Consider the following 15,217-nt stretch of genomic DNA (forward strand, 5'->3'; position numbering starts at 1 on the left):
TAAACCCTGGAATGAGAAATGCGAAAAATATGTCATTTTTGCGGATCGCTGACCAATACTGAGGTGCTGCTAAAGGTAACGACTGCGATACAAGCAAACTCTTTCCACAACCGCCTCGCCGCTGCCGCTGGCCTGACGTTGGGGTCCGGCTCGCCTGGCGCCCGCTCGCTTCGCTGCCGAAGGCGTCGCGGAAATTGACCATATTATTACTTTATTGTGAGATGATGCTGTTGACAGTAGAGCGATGTGTGGAGTAGGCCTTTTATTATAGCTCAGGCGACTTCCGAAGCGCCGGCCGCTGCGGCTTCAATGCGAAAGAGGCTATAGGCCTAGCGACGACCACGGCAGCCAGGCAGTAGCAGAGCTCGTCGCCCGGAGTGCCCGCGAGCGGTGCCGTTGCCGAAAGCTCGCAACATAAGCAGGCATGCTTTGTCGCTGCTCGAGCAGACTTTCTGATAACAAGGCAATCTTGTCTTTTCTTGGGATATTTGTACACGACGATCACAAGCAGCGCTGAGGCACCGCTGCATGGCGGCGAAGTGTGACAGCGGTTGTGGGCGGAGCTTGGGTAGAGCGGCGCAGCGATGCTCACCGCTCCGTGTGTCCCTGCTTGCAGTGGGATGCCAGCTCGCACGCGACGATCGGTGCGGCGCGTCGGCGAAGTTGTCGCACATGTGCCCCTGCTTAATACTCTGAAAACCATTGTTTTTTATGAGTACCTGGAAGCTGCTTCCCGCCATTTATTTCGTTTGAGCAACAGTGCGTTGTGATGAACAACCTCCAAGTACGAGTCACGGTTTGGTTGGGTTTACTGGTGGGCCTTGAGACTTTGAAATTATTGCATTGCATGAGTTTTTGAAATTATTGCATTCATTCTCAACTTTGTTTCCTTAATGTGTTTACTTTTAGTCATCCTCGAAAAAGCAACCTTTTTGCAATGTTTCCAGTAAGATGAAAAATGTCGCTTCTGTGTCTACTCAAAGCCGCCAACCTGTCCTTTCTAAGTGCAGCATACCAGATACTATTTGGTGGAAGAATTCCTATTTCTCCTCGAAAGGCTGACGCTAATATCTTTCGTGTGGTTTTAAAGCAAGTAGTTTTGTATAGTTCGTATCGTTGGTTGTATCAGCAGAGTAACAGGCGGGACCAGTTTCGCACAGGAACGCCGGTGCTCATTCGTGCTCGTTTTATACCCGCCAGGGGAGAGGGCACACAAGTTCCGAGCATGCGTGCCGCAGACAGAGAACGTGAGCGCGCGTCACACTTTGCTTACCTACTTGATACATCTCCTTTTCATTGAAACGGGAAACCACAAACCAGTAATACTTCACAACACCATTCAGCCACGAAAAAAAATGTTTCTTCGCAGAGTTCAGCTGGTTTGGAATTCCATCACGGAAATTGCACAAAGTTGTCGCTATATCATATACACTGTTGGGCTCTTTTTTCCCGATGGGATCTTCTCGGCACTGGCTTCGGTGTCGAGGCTGTAGATGTGGATGTGCTTTGAGCGCACGGTTGGACCTGTCAGGGTACCTCGTTCTTGCAGCCGTCACCCGGCATGTCGTCCTCACAAGGTGTAATGCTGAAAGGCTCAGCTGTCGCCCTGAGGTGTTGTCGGTTCCTTCGCAAAACACGGCCACCTTCGGTGGCAACTTGATATGACCTTGGTTTAGGAGTTGCTTTAAGAGCCCTGACTTTTCGCGACCAACAGTCTCCTTGTACTCTAACAGCCTATCATTCTTGGAGCTGAAGAATAGAACGCTTTGGGGATCGGTACTGTTTATGCTTTCTTACCGACTTGCTTGGAGCTTCGTTGGAATCTGGGAGCGACGTTCGAAGTCGCCGGCCATGAAATAACTCTCCAGGCGACTGGCCGTCTTCTAGTGGACTGCTCCCGTAACTGAACTATACAAGCCAGAAATCATCATTCATCTCGGACGTCTTATTTGAAATTCTCTTTACTATTTGGGCCCTTTTCTCCGCGAGGCCATTTGAGCGAGGAAACTGAGGGCTGGACGTGATATGTTTAAAATCATACTTCTTTGCGAACAATGCCAACTCATCACTCCCAAACTGCGGTCCGTTCTCTGTGGAGACTTCAATAGGCAATCCATAGCTTGCACACACTGCGCTCAGTGTTCTCACAACTGTGGCTATCGTTGCCTGCCGTTATACTTCTGGAAAGTTGGCAATGCATCAAAGACACAAAGGTACGATTTTCCAGCACACTGAAAAATATCTACACCTACTCGCTACCATGCATGTTCCGGCCGTACGCGCTCGATGAGCAACAATCTTTGTTCTCGACATGCACACTTCCGACAAACTGCTGATTTTTAATGAGGGCTTCAATGTCCAAGTTAAGACCACGACAAAACACCAGCCTACGCGCTTGAGATGATTTGCATTTTTTAAAATTCCTAGCTGGCCTTCGTGACTTTTTCGTAGTAGCTCCTGGCGCATGCTTGATGGAATTATGGCCTTGCATCCCTTAAACAACACACCTCTGACGACCACTAGCTCACTTTCAAAGGACTTTAGTGTTTTACGGACTGGACGATTATTTTGCAAGCAGTGGATGGCTTGTCTCAAGGAGTCATCCTTACTGGTTTCTTCTGCCAAGCGCAGCAGAGTTGCTTCGCTGCAAGCGATGAAAAAACACTGAGTGAACTTCTATGTCATCGTCGGAGTGGCCGTTGGCTGGGTTTTCGACGGACACTCGACACAGCATGTCAGCGACAACGAAGCATTTTCCAGGAACAAATTGCAGCTCTTAGTGGGATCTAAGCAAACGAAGAATTGTTGCCAGCAAAAGTCGCCGTAATCTGGGCGGCATCTCTTCAATCGGCTTTTCTGAGATAACGATTAGGTGTCGATGATCTGTCTCGAGGACAACATTGCATCAGGATACAGAATGATGGAACTTTTGAAACTAGAAATTTATTGAAATTCAGACAAAATACAATTCTCTAGGTGAAGACGGCTAAAGGTGACACATGAGGTCACCTGAATGGGCCCTTCACACCCGAAGACAACCGCCCCAGCCTCTTTTCTCTATCTGCGAGGACCTTCTTTCCGCTTCGGTTAGGACGTGTGAGGCTTAAGCATTGGGCTTCCAAGAACTCTCGTGAGGTTGCTTAAGAGCGGCGCTTATTCCAGTGCGAGAAGCATCGGTGTTATCTTCGTAATCCTTTTAGGATCGAAGATCGCCAGGGCAGGATCTTTGCCCAGAGTGTCGCAAATACTTTTTCGTTCTTTAGCGCGGTTTTCTGCCCATCCAAAGATATGATCTTGATCAAGTCTCGAAGAAGGCATGTTTGGTCTGTAAGGGATGGTAAGAATTTCGCAACATAGTTAACAACGCCGAGCATACACTGCACTGCTTGATTCTCAGCCGGCGGTGGCATACTTAGCAATGAGCTTACCAGGGTGGGGTTTGGATGTGTGCCGTCTTCCGCAATAAAGACGCCAAGAAAAAGGACCTTGCACACCTCAATGCTGCATTTCTGCGCATTAAATATTAGGCCCGCTTTCTGTGCTGCTTGCAGTACCGCTCGCAACCTCTGACTGTGCTCTTGTCTTGTGCTCCCCCCCCCCCCCTCCCATATCATCAACGCACGGCTTACTCCTGGCAGAGCCTCGAAGATTTCGCCAAGAATCTTCTGAAACACTTCTGTGGCGGACGCTCACCAAAGGGTAGCCACGGGTATCGGTAACGACCAAAAGGAGTCGCGAACGTGCATATTTTTTATGTTTTATCACGCAGCGGTATCTTGTGAAACCCCGAATTCGCGTCAAGGCGCCGTGAAGAAACGCGCTCCCGCTAGTTTACACCTAATATCTTCTCGCCGATGCATCTCGTAATGCTCGCGCTTTAGACTGTCGTTGGTTTCCGTGGTATGAAGTGTCGGGGTGTAAGTTACACTAGCAGGCTTTTCTTCACCACTGTTAGGTATTTACTAGCATGTGTCTAGATGGCGCAGTTTCATATGATTGCAATAGTAATAAAATGAACAAGGGAGGGGAAAACCTCAGGTTGCTTGAGCCAACGTTTCGACAAGGGGACTTGTCTTCGTCTGGGCAAAGCGTTCATCATTGACAGGGATTAAATAGGGCCTTCGCTCCGAGGAGGAAGGCCCCGGGGGTGGGGAAGGAAAGTGGTGTGAGAGGGGATGCGTGTCAGAAAGGGGAGGGAGGTGAATCTTGATTCGTTAAGCTGCAATAGTGGAAAAACTTATATCCCGGGGGTGTGTAATGAACAAAGGCTTTGAAGGGGCTGCGACGGGGGGGTTGGCGCTTGTGGACCTGGAAAACTCAGATAAGAGGATTAGTCAGCGTGGCACAGGGAAATGAGAACAAGGCAAACAAAATAGGCTGGCACTGGAAGGAGAAAGAAAGGGGGGGGGGGGGTCATTTCCAATAAAGGACAAGGCAGGGGGGGGGGGGGGGAATGGCTCGAGTTCAGAGAAATCCAGAAGGTGGGGGCGTACGGGGGAACACGAATGTCATGGTTTCCGAGAACTGATAGTAGGGGATTAGGAGAAAAAAAAAGTGAACAAAGGGAAAGGGTGCGAAGGCCGGAAATGTGGTGGAACAGGCTACTCTGAACCACTTAGCTTCTAGGACCGATATAGTCATTAAGCCTGCAGACAAAGGAGGTAGCATAGTTATCCTGCCGGCCGAAAAATACAAAAAAGAAGCTTTTAGACAACTCAACAACCCTTGTCACTATAGTAAATTAGATTCAGATCCCACTTCAGAGTTCTGCAAATTGATTCTGAACAAACTGGCAAACTTATTATCAAGGGAACTAACCACGCTGTCCGACTACCACTTCTTAAATCCGCTAAACAAACAGGCAGGACGCTTTTACCTACTTCCCAAAATCCATAAGGTTTCCGCAGAAGACTTGTTTACCGCAGCTATCCCCGTGCAGACCTATCGTTTCAAACAATAACACGCCCACAGGGAACTTATCAATTTTCCTGAACAACTATCTTGCAGATATTGCCACCCACCTTCCTTCCTTTGTCGAGGATACACCGCACTTTCTCCGCATAATAATAGCTGCTCCTTGAAGGTTTCCCAGTTCGTGAGGTTAGCTTCCTCATTCTCAAACCAGACTTTTGCTGGTCCCTCCAAGGCGAAGAACACGTACCTAAGTTTCGTGGCATCGTCCCAGTTGTTGAAGATAGCCACACGGTCGAACTGCTCCAGCCATTCTTCGGGGTCGGCGCCAGGCGAAGCGTCGAAGGTTGGTGGCACCCGGGGCTGCTGAAGAATGATTGGAGTCATCGTCTGGGGCAAGCTCATGGTAGATGTTGCTGCTGGCTTTCGCTTCCGGGTAGGGTCCGGCAGAATCCCGAACTCAGGTTCGTCCCCTTGCAGGCGTCGGCTTGCGCGGTGGACTGGACTCAGGTCCTGCGGTAGATGACTCAAAGGGCTGGCGTCACGACTTGTAGGGGGTGTCCGGAACATGGGAGGCTACCCAGCACCTCCACCAGATGTCACGTTGTAGTGACGGCAGTCCAGCGGTCAGGAAGACACCAACCAGTCTTGGAAACGAAGCTCTTTATTTGGGCTGACTTGCGCCCACAAAAGAACTAAATCACTCGGCGGCGGCGTAAGCAACAAACGTGCTCGTCGGTCGTCGAACTACGAATGTCCGCCGCTCGCGGCATCGCTCAATTTAAAGCCGGCAAGCAAACTTCCAGATAACAGGTCAAGATCATCTACGGTAATCTGGAAAAACCTAGATGCAGCCTTTCATGGCTGCAAACAATCGAGATTAGTCTGGTCGCTTCTCGCGCCACGAACAAAAGTGATAACGACCCTTTCCTGCTGCCTTGAGCGTGAACGAACACACACTGCAATGATACGTGGCAATAGAGTCTCTGAATGACGCTTCCATTATCCCAGCAGATAGCATACTTGTCACACTTGACGTCGCCGCTTTGTACACAAATATTCCCATAAATGAAGGTATCGACGCACTCTCCAAAATTCTAACTCAATGTCCTCACCCGCACGAAACTGAAGTGTACCTCCCGCTACTTGAATTGGTACCAACACTCAACTACTTTGAATTCGATTCTTCTTACTACCTTCAAGTATTTGGAACAAGCATGGGCACTCCCTTCGCACCCACCTACGCGAAAAGTTTTATGGGGCTACTAGAATCTAAACTTCTAAATTCATTTCTAAAAAAACCACTTATATACCTGCGTTACATAGACGACATTTTCATGATATGGGAGCATGGGGCTGAGACCCTGAAGGCATTCGTCACACATTTCAATTCATGCCACTCCAGCATTAAATTCACCTTCAACTCCTCGAAAACGCAAGTCAATTTCCTTGACACCACTGTCCATTTAGAAAATAGCAAGCTCAAACCCACACTTTACAGGAAGCCCACTGACCGACAACAATACTTAGATTTCACTAGCCATCAGCCAAGACACTGGAAACAAGGTATATTCGTAGGACAGGCAACGAGACTAAAAAGAATATGTAGCGACGACGACGACTACCTGAAACACCTGCACTCGCTAAAAAACACTCTAATCACCAGAAATCATCCACAGACAACCCTTAATAATGCGTTCCAACGAGCAACAACTTTGAAACGATATGTAGTTTTTAAAAAACGAACAAAAGCTAACAGTCAACGACCTCCTGCACTTATAACGAAATACTCAAACGCGCTTCCAAACATAAACAATATCCTGCGGAAATACCACCCCATTTTAACTGGTAACGACCGTCTCAAGAAAATATTTCCAGACGCACCAAGGGTAACATACAGACGCAGCACAAACCTGGAGGACATCCTGGTGCATGCTAGGCTCGGTAAGAAACCGCCACCGGCAGTAACTTCATGCTCTCGACCTAGATGAAAGACATGCAAACATTTACAAAGGGACACCACAGTTAAAAGTACGGCAAGCGATTTCAGTTTCGAAATAAAGACCAGTTTTGACTGCACATCGTCCAATATTATCTACATGCTCCAGTGCTCCTTCTGCCAGAAACAATATATCGGAGAAACCGGGCAAACAATGAGTGCCAGATTAAACGTGCACCGGGCTGACACAACACGGAATGAACAGAAGGCAGTGTCGACCCATTTTAATCATCGCCATCAAAAATTCAACGAACTCAAATTGTTCATTCTTCAGTTAGGCTTCAAATCGACTAGGGACAGAAAATACAGAGAAGCATTCCTAAGCCACAATTTTAAAACACTGCAACCAACAGGGATTAACATGTCCAGAGGAAACCTAGAATCTCTCAGGTACATTCCAGGGTTAGCATAATTTTAAATTAACAAATGTCTTGCACGTGCTCGGACCATTTCCTAGAACCTCGCATAAGTATATTATCTTTTCAGGAGGACACAGGGGCGCGATGGGAGGCACGGGCGTGAAGGTAGACAGGGACAAGCGCTTGTCCCTGTCTGCTTCTATGTCCGTGTCTTTGGCAGCGCCCCTGTGTCTTCCTGAAAAGTTATGAACCAACATGCCCAAATACAAGTACTTCTGAGTATACTATCCCTCTTTGCTCTCTTCCCACGTCATATCTTCCACCACATTTCCGGCCTTCGCACCCTCTCCCTTTGTTCATTTTTTTTTCTCCTAATCCCCTACTATCAGTTCTCGGAAATCATGACATTCCTGTTACCCCCTACACCCCCACCTTTTGGCTTTCTCTGATCTCGAGCCATTCCCCCCCCCCCCCTCCCTGCCTTGTCCTTCCTTGGAAATGACCCCCCCTCCCTTTCTTTCTCCTTCCAGTGCCAGCCTATTTTGTTTGCCTTGCTCTCATTTCCCTGTACCACGCTGACTAATCCTCTTATCTGAGTTTTCCAGGTCCACCCAGGGCCAACCCGCCGTCGCAGCCCCTTCAAAGCCTTTGTTCATTACACACCCCCGGGATATAAGTTTTTCCACTATTGTAGCTTAACGAATCAAGATTCACCTCCCTCCCCTTTCTGACACGCATCCCCTCTCACACCACTTTCCTTCCCCACCCCCGGGGCCTTCCTCCTCCGAGCGAAGGCCCTATTTAATCCCTGCCAATGATGAACGCTTTGCCCAGACGAAGACAAGTCCCTTTGTCGAAACGTTGGCTCAAGCAACCTGAGGTTTTCCCCTTCCTTGTTCATTTTGTGATCGCCAAGGACCATCTACCACACCCTCTCTCTACCATGCAATAGTAATAATAATTCGTTTTCAAATTATACTGAATAAAGATTATTATTATTATTATTATTATTATTATATTTCGTGAAAAGGTGGTCAGCCTTTCAGGTTCTAATTCTGACATCTTTAAACATGATTCATATATCGTGTACCGTTTTTACGTTCTCATGAATAAAATTACTTTACGCCTGAAAGTATTCTGATCCACAAGGTTAGCATGGAAAATTTTACTTTGAGCTTCCCGTCATTCGAATGATGCTCGGGCCATGTCCCTCTGTGCTGCCTAATTTATGGTTTTGACGAGGGTACCTGCAACAACGCGTGTATCTGCAATGAACTTCTGCGAATGAACTTTTGCCGTTAGGCATCAAACCCTTCACCAACGGGAAGCCATGGAACCATTCTTTCTTTCCAATGCTTGTCAGTGGTTCATACCATTTGTACCTTCATATTGCGCCTTGATTTATCATCGCAACAACTCTTCGCCTTTGGACCTAGTAATTCTTTCGTGTTTTTCCATGTATATCTGTCCTTCATTTATCTATGCCTCGAGATACATGTACTCCGTCAGTCTAGGCATTTCATACCAATGACTTGTAAGCACCTGACTGATCAGTGGAATCTAGATTACTGCCACGAGTTCGGAACTAGAACATATAGTTTTTTGGTTGAACCAGGTGGCGCATGCTGTAACTAAATATTAGCACGCTGACAAGAAAAAAAAATCGTGGCGAGAGTCGTGATTCGATAACACAACTTCACTGTCCGAAAGTAGCATCATTACGCACTCGGCCGCACAGAAAGCTGATTTCCTCGTTGCTTGTTTCGACAAATAACAACATTTCACAAGCAGATTCAGTTCTTTACTCCATTCTGAGAATCAGGAGTGGGCAAGCATTTCACTAACAGAAAAAATACACAGCAACCAATACGCGTAGACAGGTTGACTTTCCACTAAACCTAATGAGCCAGAAAAGACCACTGTGTTCTGAAAATGCCACTTATAGACATTTTTTTTTTCGTCGTAGACATACAAACCCTTGAAGAGTAGATTGCTGAGTGCCTCCTTTCTCTGTTTCCATTGGTAAAAAGCGATCAGAACAGTAGATTCTCGACAAATCATGTTTTCGTCTCCCAAAACACGCGTAAATTTCGGACGTTCCCTTAAACAACCATTGTTATATCTTTAAGGGGCATGGGAACAAAGTTTTCATCGGATACCTTGGCGTCGCTGCCATCAGATGCTCTTGAAGACCACCCAAAAACTAAATGAGTTCATAAAATCGAGGCTGATTTTTTTGCGGTTAGTTATTGCGCAATATCTGTTGCCTACCCCTGAAGCGCTGCAGCCCGCTATGTTTAGCAGAAGTACAGGGCGTTGTCCCGAATTTCTGGCAATGATCGTCAAATCTAACTTAATGGTGCAAAAAGTAAAGCCTAGAGCGTCTTTTGCTTATCCACAGGTACTCATCAGGACCTCTAAAGCTTTGTGACGATCACCTAATAGGAATATATCGTCCGCATACATTATGCCCGTCACTGCAGTCATGCGAGTACACCACCATCTAGCTATGATCTTCGCTCGCGCCCCCAGCAGCTTCCTGGCTACCGCGCTTGGCTGTGACGCCAAATTAACTTTGCATATGACTGGTTATCAGGAATGGTTAAGCTCTCTATATCAGCCTTTCGCTTTAAAATATAGGGAACAATGTCATTTAAAGAAGTCCCCAATCTAACACACCGCACGCAACGCAAATAATCAGCAGAAATGCCCACAAGTTGCGCTGATTCATCTCAGCGAGATGAGGGGCGGTTCAAAAGCATGCTTAATTTTAAAAATAATTGCAGGTTCGTCCGCGTCCCACCTAGTCAAAACTAGTACAAGGTGCAAGTCGTTGTGGTAAATGAACGACTGTGACTGAATCTCAAGCAGTAACAAAATCAATGTGTATCTGAACGGGAAGCCAAAGAGGAACAGCTCATATTTTACCCTTGATTCTATTTAGTGTTGTGCCATCACTTTCAAGCGACCTGCTTATATACAGCAATGACAAAAACGTGAACCCGTGATGGTGGATTGTCGCATCATCTATATCGCCAAAAAAACGCGCGTATTTTCCTCCACTGTATAGAACATAGTTGAGAGGCTGCCCCACATTCGATCATGTATATCGGAGACGTTGTGGGCCAGAAAAATCAAAATATTGTGGGTCCACTTATTAAACTCATGTGAACAAAAAGTGTACGATAAAAATTTCAGGACTGTATACGTGAATATCTTTCCGCACGGTGTATGTGGCATTTATGGTTTATACTGACGTTTCGAGAACGGGTCACGAATGCGCGGTTAAAGGACATAACTGCATACTACAATTCAGGACATCTGTCAGTTGTTACTGCTCTCGAGCGGATGGCTGTTTTATTGCGGGTAGTGTTAACAGGAACATTGCAAATACGAAAGCGTTACAGGCTGAGCAATTTGTGAAAGGGTTATTGTGATTCTTCCAAGGAAATCGATAGTACCCATTACTTCTGGAGAGCCAGCGATAGAAGCGCCTATTCCTGGAAAAATCAGACACCCCGCTGGGCAAAAAAGACAGCGGTCACCAGTAGTCGCACTGGATGCAGTAGCCTAAAACTAGGCATTGCTGAACACAGCACCGTCACTGCGTGTTTAAAAGACTCTGCAAAGTACTAATTGAAGCAGACAGGGGTGGGCTGAAAACTGAAATTAGTCATTCACCCTCGAAGGTGCGACGAGTGATCAATGCTCACTGGACACACTAATACCCGCCGAAGAATATGAATGGTTGGGCGGTTCGTGGCGGAGGATAAGCATACTCAGCGGAACGGTCCAACCTTTTGCACACTCTGCAGAGTATGCTTTACGCCGTTATTGCTCAAAAAATTTCTGCGGAACCACTGAAATGGGCAAAACCACGTTGACCGCCACCTTACCCAGTTTGAAACGCTATCTGGGAAGATGTGCGATTATAGCTGCCAGGCACCACAGATGAAACTGTTCCTCTGATCCCGCTATTCTTGGGCTCCCTGAGTGCACGTGGCACATAATTGCTTCCGAGGCGAAAAAAAGTGATGCACGTTTAACTTTCGGAAGCTTCCGGAAAAAAAACAACCTCCAAGCCGTTCAACCAGAACTGTTCATCATACAGTTTGGGTATCCACCTGAAGATGTAGAATCAGAAATCCCCGAAAATCTATCGAAACAGAAGGCATCGATGAGGCCCTTACACTGACGTAGCACTGTAAGGCTCACTAAGGCAATGTCAAAAGCTCATAAAAACTTCAACTTGCATACCTGCGGGCTGAATACGAACATTACAAAACGGTCAACACGAGGGACACAGCCGGTCTTTGAAAAGCCGAAGAAAGGATAGCCGGCTGCAAAGTGCGCGAGGCTAGCATTGCTCCAAGTACGGAAAAAAAAAACGCCCAGTACTTTTTCTACATCTGTAGTCAAGCTCGCCAAGAAGAGATAAAGGGCATGAACTCCTGAGTGGACAACTAAGAGAAGTGCTAAGCGAGCAGAAGAAACACGAGACCCGTTCTTGGTCGCAAGAATCTGATACGTACTCTTCACTGGCAGTCCGACTGCTTAGTAATGGATTTCTCCAGCACAAAGAAACAGACAAAAAATGCCTCTTTTTATACTTCATCCTCCGTGGTACAGAAAATGATAGCAGTTTTAGCCGATTAGGCTACGTCTTCTCATTTCAAACGCAGGTGATGTCCCCAGAGATACGGAACCGCTGAGGAGGAATGCTTATGGTTGGGTGGATTATCGAGACCCACGAGCCATGTTTTCTTTTTGCACTCTTTAAAAAAGTAAAAAGTGGCTTCAGTAAGCCGCATTATCAGCGAGGAGGGCACTTGCCTGGCTCTGGTCTCGCGTGGGTTGATACGTGGCTACTCTCTCCCCGGCTTTTGTCTTTATTTGTTTCTTTAGGTTGGAGAGTGCAGCAGCCTTTGCCTGAGAGCAAGATCTTTCCTCTCGCATTAGAAAGCGTGGAGACCTTCGAGTAACATCGAGGGCCTTCTTAGAGCTCCAGCCGGACATCTGTATTCAACGTGTGCGACGTAACAGCGTCTTCATCTCCAACATGGCCTTGCTCAACATTGGTATCGGCATTTCGCTAATCGTGCTGGCTACCGCGGTGCCACCGGTGAACCGTCAGCGTGAAGGCACGGACAATTTGAGGGTGAGTAGACTTGCAAATGGGCATGAAAATGGCTCTGCGAAAGTACCAGCGGTTGGGCGAGTTGGTGTGGTTATGCTGTTGTTATGGATCTCCGAAAGTGTTTCACTGTATGTTCATGGGTAGCATCCTGATAAAATTGCAAGCCTGTTTACCATGACATGAAACAAGAATTGCCCACACGGCTTGTTTATGGAAAAGACAAAACAGAAATGAACTTGAAATATTTAGCAAGAGGGTTTGCAGATGATGGCTTGATTGTTTTCGGATAAGGTAGGTGCATACTGCAGAGTTTAGAGAATGCAGAATATAAATTTCACATCCTGAGAAGAAAATTCATCGCCATGCACACTGATGCGTCAGGCTTTTTTTCGGTGGGTCATGTTTTTCAGTGCTACGATAAAAACAAAAACCCGCGTTTAGTTTAATTAAATGGAGCTTTTACTTCACGAGCACAAAGGAATAGAGACTTGAAGAATAGAGCTGAGCAGATTTTTTGTTTTTGAGGAAAGGAAATGGCGCAGTTTCGGCCTCGCATCTCGATAGACATCCGAACCGCGCCCTAAGGGAAGGGATAAAGGAGAGAGTGAGAGAAGAAAGGAAGGAAGAGGTTCCGCAGTGGAGGGCTTCGGAATAATTTCGACCACTTGGGGATCTTTAAGAACCCCAGGTTGTCAAAATTTCTGAAGCCCTTCACTACGGCGTCCCTCACAGCCTTAGTCGCTTTAGGTCGTTAAACCCTCCTAAACCAAACCAAACCTTTAACGTGCAATGACATCGGAGAGCACACGAGCCCCTTTTGCGATTCGCCTCTATCGAAATGCGGCCGCCGCGGCCGGGTTCGAACCGGGGAACTTCGGCTCAGTAGCCGAGCGCCCTTACCACAATGAGCAGCTGCGGCGGGTCGGTATTGCAGCCTTTTCTTAACTTGCGGTCCGCGTTGAAGGCCTCACTTATTTGGGAAAAAAACGCAGGTGCTTTCGCAGAAAACAAGCTTCTGTTTGCTACAGATGTACAGCAGTAATTATTGAAAAAAACTTTTGACAGGCTTCCGCTTCGGTGGCTGACAGGTGTGCCGGCCTTCTGAATTCTCTCTCACCCAGCTACGCTTGGTTTCCTTTGTCACGGATATTATTAGGCCATGGCCGTCATGGCAGGAAAGCATATAGACAGGCCCAACTAGGGCTCTTTTCAATCCCAGAACTTGCGCCTACGAGAGAAAGATATAGGCTCTTCGGCGGCTGTAATAACCGGTATGCCTAGCCGTTGTGAGTTCGAAAAGCCGCGGCTTTAGGCAGCGTTCTTCTTTAAAGAATACGCTTCGTTTCGAGCTAACCGGCTTGTATATTTGAGATCAGAATTACACATCGTCCAACTACGCGTGCGTGATCGCGACCTTTCGTGAACAAACGTGCTTCGTGTCGTCGCGTGGGCAAGCTCTTTATGAACATTTAGAAGAACAGCAAGTGGGGTGAGTTGGTTGTTATTCATAATAGAGCACTGCACAGGCCTCAATTCGAGACCCAAGCGCGGCCCGGGCCCGAGACCTGAAGCCCGAGCCCGGCCCAGGCCCGCGACTTCAAGCCTGGGCCCGGCCCAGGCCCGCTAAATTATCGCTCTAGCGAGACCGGCCCGGCCCGTGAATCCGGGAATGAGGCCTAGCCCGGGCCCGGCCCGGCCCGTTTCACAGTAGCGCTTGAGGTATACTGCTCACTCTGAGCAAGTAGACTGCTACTAGACCGATAAAGAACTGGCCGGCAAAGGTTCTGAAACCACAGTTTGGCTTGCAGAAAGTTGGTTCTTTTCAACCCAAGAGGAAGTGATTAAGAGTAGTGCTCGCCAGGACCGTCTTTTGGGCAGTGATCTCTTGTAGGTGCGCAAAGATAAACTCGGAAGTTCCGAGAGCGAAATAAAAATTGCTGCATACGAGCGTAATGCACTACTGTTCATTTCCCCATAATTTTAATCAGTTATAATTGGCCGCCCGCGAAGTATAAACATTAAAGCTGCCTAGCAAACAGCGGGATGACATTTTTTTCCTGAACGCGATTTTTCAGGTTGAACTCATAGCCGAACTGGTCGCCTTTCAGCAGAAACGAAAAGCTAAAAGGCTTGAGTATTTCACGGTGTGTGTTTGACGACTATAAGCGTCCTAAACTTATATGTTCTTCCCGAATGCATTTCTAATAGTGTATATATGTATGTTTTGGGATGACGAACGATCAATGGCCAATTAAGGCTGGTTGAATTTTGCTCTTACTGGTGGAGCAGAAAATAAACGCGCGAACCACGTGATAACTTACAGGGCAAAACACTTGTCATGACAACCAGGCTGAAGAAGCGAGGTGGGATAGATGTGGCTATGAGATGAGATTTAGAAACTCTCGCTAGCTTTTGTGGTTGTTTCATTTACAAGATATTCCGGTCAGCTGATCAAAAAGAAAACCAAACGTGGTTTAGTTTGTGAATTTTCTCTCATGAGATACATATAGCTATAAAATAAAAGCTATGTTCCTGGGTCTTAAGGTCCCAAGGGTAGTCAGGCTGTGGGAGACACCGAAGCAGAGGGCTCCGGATCATTTGGACCACATGGGTTTCTTCAACGAGCAATGATACTACAAAGTACAGTCTTTGTCAAAAGTAACCAGGCTCCATGGTTTGCTTCTCATTCGTATAACAGAGCCCTCACGGCTTCCCTAAAGACCAACAAGTTCTTTGAAGGTGAGAACAGGGGTTCTCCTTACCATACAGAGATTTAGAGTTTGAGGGCTGGCATAATAGCTTTAATTTACG

At 47.1% G+C, this 15,217-nt stretch overlaps 2 protein-coding genes across 2 annotated transcripts in view; one reads left to right on the plus strand and one right to left on the minus strand.

Moving 5' to 3' along the window:
* LOC149334152 (uncharacterized) overlaps nucleotides 1-5,665 on the minus strand; it is a 29,264-nt gene extending 23,599 nt beyond the window's left edge. The window contains exon 1 of the mRNA XM_089555037.1: nucleotides 5,162-5,665. Coding sequence (XP_089411163.1) covers nucleotides 5,162-5,481 — 320 coding nt within the window. The 5' untranslated portion in view covers nucleotides 5,482-5,665. The remainder of the gene's footprint in view (nucleotides 1-5,161) is intronic.
* The window catches only part of LOC149334153 (uncharacterized), a 32,193-nt gene that overhangs the window by 7,097 nt on the left and 9,879 nt on the right, over nucleotides 1-15,217 (plus strand). Inside the window, exon 2 of the mRNA XM_089555034.1 lies at nucleotides 12,175-12,427. Coding sequence (XP_089411160.1) covers nucleotides 12,329-12,427 — 99 coding nt within the window. The 5' untranslated portion in view covers nucleotides 12,175-12,328. The remainder of the gene's footprint in view (nucleotides 1-12,174; nucleotides 12,428-15,217) is intronic.

The sequence above is a fragment of the Amblyomma mixtum genome, chromosome 8 (assembly GCF_055824585.1).
Source record: "Amblyomma mixtum isolate Tamu chromosome 8, ASM5582458v1, whole genome shotgun sequence".
Classification (NCBI taxonomy): Eukaryota; Metazoa; Arthropoda; class Arachnida; order Ixodida; family Ixodidae; genus Amblyomma; species Amblyomma mixtum.